This window comes from Peromyscus eremicus, chromosome 9 (genome assembly GCF_949786415.1).
Source record: "Peromyscus eremicus chromosome 9, PerEre_H2_v1, whole genome shotgun sequence".
Lineage (NCBI taxonomy): Eukaryota > Metazoa > Chordata > Mammalia > Rodentia > Cricetidae > Peromyscus > Peromyscus eremicus.
The window spans coordinates 69,410,545-69,415,901 of NC_081425.1; the positions used below are offsets into that span (position 1 = coordinate 69,410,545).

At 41.0% G+C, this 5,357-nt stretch overlaps 1 gene segment (V, D, J or C); it reads right to left on the reverse strand.

Annotated features, from left to right (window-relative positions):
* Positions 1-434: 434 nt before the first annotated feature.
* On the reverse strand, positions 435-1,206 carry LOC131919028 (T cell receptor alpha variable 4-like). The segment is given in 2 exon segments: positions 435-730; positions 1,167-1,206. Coding segments are annotated over 2 exon segments (336 nt in total).
* Positions 1,207-5,357: the final 4,151 nt, after the last annotated feature.

The following is a 5,357-nucleotide window of genomic DNA, read 5'->3' on the forward strand; positions in this document are numbered from 1 at the left end:
GTACTGCAGTCTACGCACTCTCTTATTTCTTTATTTTAGGTGTATGAGGGCTTTGCTGTATATAAACCACACACTTGGTGCCTGCAGAGGTTAGAAAAAGAGCATTAGATCCCCTGGAACTAGAGGTACAGGTGGCTGTGAGCCACCATGTGGATGCTGGGTAAGAAACTGAAGTCCTCTGCAAAAGCAACAAGAGCTCTTAACCACTGAGCCACTTCTCCGGCCCCTGCCCTCTTACTTGTTAAATTTTACACCATCTAACTGAAATGCCTATTTAAAATTAAACGACATGAAAAAAATTAGGTAACCATAAGAATATATGCTTGCACCTTCTAAAAATGAAAATGCCATGGCAAGCACTGGGTCTATGCTTCCCTCTAGACTATGACTGCCACCCTGCCACAGGATATTGCACAGGTGCAGATCCAGCTATCTCACTGTGTGTCAGCCACGATGCAGTAGTACACAGCAGTGTCTCTCAGGGAAACCCGGGGCAGGCTCAGAGTGCTGAACTTCCGGTCAGCAGAAATAAACAGAGACGCCACTTCATTTGCCACATGGACCTTATATCCTTGAATAATAAAGTGTGGTCCTTGATGGGGGGCCTGCCGGTACCAGTAGATGTACTCGTTTGTAGCGATGTTTGTGTGGCTGCAGGACACATTCACTTCTTGCCCTTCGTAGGAGTCCATGGAGAGGGGCTGGGTGGTCTTAGCAAGGCTCCATGTGGCTGTGGGAGTAAACACAATCCTCATTCCCATCCTGGAACAAGATAATTAGAAGCCCCCATGCAGTTCCCATGGCTCTTTCTCATATGGACCTACCCCTTACGCTTCCTGCCAACCACACACATGTACCCAATTTACTTCCCATTTGTGTTTCAGGAGAAAACTATCCTTTCCTCTGTTGATGCCAGGATCACAGGTACAGTGGTACCAGTTTACTTTCTCCCTCCCTAACATAGATGTGAGTGATCGGTAACCCCAAACACCTTTAGTACCCCCAACATACACTTCACATAAAGGCTGAGTAACTACCAGCACGAAATAACACCACAAAGCTTTCCTGGACATCTTGGATAAAGACCAGTTGCCTACCAATTGAAGATCCCTGTCTAGCATTCTCAAGCCCAGGTCCCTGTTCATTGTAGTCCAAAAATAACTCACCCAAGGTCAGGAGTACAGTCACTTTTGCCACCTGCTTCATATTCTCATGGTAAGCACAGGCCCGGATTCCAGTTCCTTTGCTGAGTCTGAGCTTAGACTAGGATGGGATCCAAGGGAGAAACACAGAAGCCACTGCCAGACACCACTCTTGCTGCCCCCACCTGGCTGTGATCCCCAGAGAACAGCCAATAGCAGGACAGCTGCTAGGAGGGAGACTTCCCTTCAAAATTCAAAGCTTCAAAGCAAAAGGAAGTTAAAGGGGAAGGCAGTCTCAGAGGGCTGAGTTTGAGTTTCATGCTAAATGTTTGGTGAGATCGAATCCATTTGAGGATCATGAAGCAAGTACATAACAGATAGATTCACTCATACTCTTCTTTCCCCTTCCGTCCTAGACAGCCCCAGAGGGAGGTCAGCTACTGTAGAGGTCCAACACTCACAGACTCATGGACAATCATATCACTGAGCAAAATCTTCATTATCTAGCCTATTATGCCATAAAATATATGCTTCATTGGCCAATATGCAAACAAGGTAAACTAGGAATCCCTAATCTCATCCTCAAAAAGAACAGATGAAAAGTCTGACCTGGCATCTTCCATAACCTAATATGTGGGTATCTTTTAAGGATCCCTCATCTACTTTCCAGGTACCATTTAATGGGTGTCAAATACAGAAGTAGACCCCCACCCACCCAATGAGGTCACATTACCAGGTAGCTGGTACATTTGATGTGGAGCCATTCAATGGAACCAGAGAGAAAATGAGACAAAAAACTTACTAATGAGACCAAGACCCTCAAAGGGGACCCCTCTTGTAAAAATAATAGGAGAGAGAGAGGGGACACAGCATCACAGTTTTAAATATACAGTCTATTGCAATACCAAGTTTTCTGAAAAACAAGTTCCAGTACACCAAGGAAATACAACTTTGAACAAACGGAAAAATGGAGAAATAGGCAAAGATGGTGAAAGGGGGTGCTAATGCCTTGTATTACATGGAAAGAATGGGGTTTCTTCATGAAGAAGCAGCGAAGAAAAAGCAAGCTCCCAAATAGATGCTTGGGCCTGAAACTTTGTCTTACACTGTATAGTAAGTATATACACAACAATAAAAATAAGCCCCAATTAAATGCTTTCTCTTCGAAGATTTGCTGTGGCCATAGTGTCTATTCACAGCAATAGAATAGTGACAGGGGCTTTTTTTTTTTTTTTCAATTGAAGTTCCCTCTTCCCAAATGACTCTACTTTGTGTAAAGTTGACATAAAACCATGCCTCACAATCGACCCCTTATCAACTTGACACACAAACATACGAGGGCCTTTCCTTTCTATTCATCCCCCAAGATGTCATGTCAATATTGACATCACAATAACAAACATCCTAACTTTTTAAAGTCCCAGTGACTTTAAAAACTCAAATACTTCAAAGTTCTGTCTCTTTAAATTATCCAAAGTCTCTTTCAACATCCAAAACCTCTCTAAAATGTCCAAAATCTCTCTAAAATTGTAATGTCTCTCTAAAAATTTTAATTCTTTCAACTGTGGGCTCCTATAATATCAAAAATTAGTTAAGGGGGCTGGAGAGATGGCTCAGCTGTTAAGAGCATTTCCAGAGGACCCAGGTTCAATTCTCAGCACCCACATGGCAGCTCACAACTGTCTGTAACTCCAGTTCCAGGAGATCTGACATCTTCATTATCAATGCACATAAAATTAAGTTAAATAAAATAAATTAAAAGTAAGTGAAATACTTTCTTGATTGGGGAGGGAGAATGAGGGCACAGTCACAACCGAGTCAAAGCAAAACTCAAGTGCACCAGGGTGAAGCTCAGTGTCATGGTCCAGAGGGTCCATGTCCGGGGTCCAGAGGGCCCCATTTCTCCTGCTCTACTTTAAGCAGCAGACACAGCTTGTTTCTTAGGCTCAGGCCACCTCTGCTGTACAGTTGCTGTGTCCTTAGTGCTCATCCCATGGTAATGGCATCTCCAAAATGCCGTGGTCTCTGCTACAACTAGGCTGTACCTTGGCCAATAGCCTCTCTTGAGCTCTCTTCAGCGACTCTAACCTTGTCACATAGTACAATGTCTCAACTGTTCTCCACAACCCCTTCACACCTTTAAAAACAATACCATCTAGGAAACTCTTACCCATTACCAAGTTCAGTGGCCAGCACAAGGTAAATCTTGGCTGCCTCTAGACCACAGCTTTTGTGTGTTGATCCTAACGCTTCTCAGAAGATTTTGCCTTAATGATGCTGGCCTCTTCTTAATCACAGCTGGTGCTTCAGTCCCAGTGGGCCAGTATTGACTATCCCTACAAAGCAAAAGTTGCCCTTCAGTGGTTCTTGTCTCCTGTTAATCACAGCCAATTCTCCAGCTACAGCTGAAGAGAAACATAGATTCTTAGTTCAAAATATTGAATGGCCCCAGGTATCTTTTTTTTTTTTTCAGTTAATTTGGCTAAAGGCTTCTCCATCTTGCTAATCTTTTTATTTTTTTCCCTGCAGGTTTTTCAAGACAGAGTTTCTCTGTGTAGCCCTGGCTGTCCTGGAACTCACTTTGTAGACCAGGCTGGCCTCAAACTCACAGAGATCCACCTGCCTCTGCCTCCTGAGTGCTGGGATTAAAGGTATGTGCCACCATCTCCTGGCTTAAACTTTTTAAAGAACCAACTTTTTATTTCATTGATTCTTTGTCATCTACTTTTTGTTTATTTATTTTTTGGAAAGGTATTGTTTGTTCTTGTTTTTACAAGGCCTTCAGGTATATCATTAAGTTATGAACTGGAGATCTTAACAGCTTTTATCTAAGCATATAGTGCTGTAAACTTTCTTCTTAAGGCTGTTTTCATTTTTTCCCATACATTTTGGTATGTTGTAGTTTCATTTTCATTCAATTGTAGGAATTTTTTAATTTTCCTTCTTGATTTCTTCCTTGACCCAATTATGAGTCAGTTCTGTGGTGGTTAGTTCCCATGAGTGTACTTCCGGTGGTTTCAGTTGCTGTTGATATCTAGCTTTATTCCACTGTGGTCAGATAGAATGTGGGATATAGTTTCAGTTTTCTTATATTTGTTAAGACTTTCTTTGTGTCCTAATATGTAGTCTATTTTGGAGAAAACTCCAAGAAAAAGAATGTTTATTCCTTACTATTTGTATGTAATGGTCTGAACACATCTCTTTGATATGTTTAATTTATGATGTCATTTAACCTGAGTTTCTCTGTTTACTTTTTTTTTAGATGACCTGTCTATTGGTGAGAGTAGAGTATTGAAATCACCCAATATCAATTTACAGAGATCAGTCTGCTGTTTTATACCTTATAGTGCTTCTTTCATAGAAATTGGGTCCTCCTCGAATTGGTTTAACAAAACACTGATTGGCCAGTAGCCAGGCAGGAAGTATAGGCAGGGCAACCAAAATAAGAATGCTTGGAAGATGAAGGGCGGAGTCAGAAGTCACCAGCCAGACACAGAGGAAGCAAGATGAGAATGCCATACTGAGAAAAGGTACCAAGCCATGTAGCTAAACATAGATAAAAATTATTTATGGGTTAATTTAAGTGTAAGAGCTAGTTAGTAATAAGCCCAAGCTACCAGCTGAGCATTTATAATTAATATCAGCCTCTACATGGTAATTTGAGAAGCAGCTGCTGGGTATTTGGAGTTTCTGGCAGGACAGAAACATCCACCTACATATGGTGCCCAATGTGGGGCACAAACCCACAACCCTGAGATTAAGAGTCTCATGTTCTACCAAATGAGCTAGTTGTTTTTTATGAGGTATGTTTCTTAGACAAAAAAGATAATCCTGTTAATAATTAGCCTGTTTTCTAATCCAATCTATTAGCCTGTGTTTCTATTGGAAAGTTGGTACCATTAATATTAAGAATTATTATTGAATAACATATATTAATTCCTATTAAATTTTGTTTTATGGTGCTTTATTAGGCCACTTTTATTTTAGTGTTCTGGAATTATTTCTTTATTCCTTGTGCCTTCTTGGGTATTTTTAACATTGTCTTCAGATTTAAGTATTCCTTACAGTATCCTCTATAGTGGTCATAAATTTTTTAAATCTATTTTTAAGGGGTTTTTTATGTGCATTGGTGCTTTGCCTACATTCACATCTGCGTGAGGATATCAGAGCCCCTGGAACTGTAGTTATAGACAGTTGTGAGCTGCAATGTGGGTG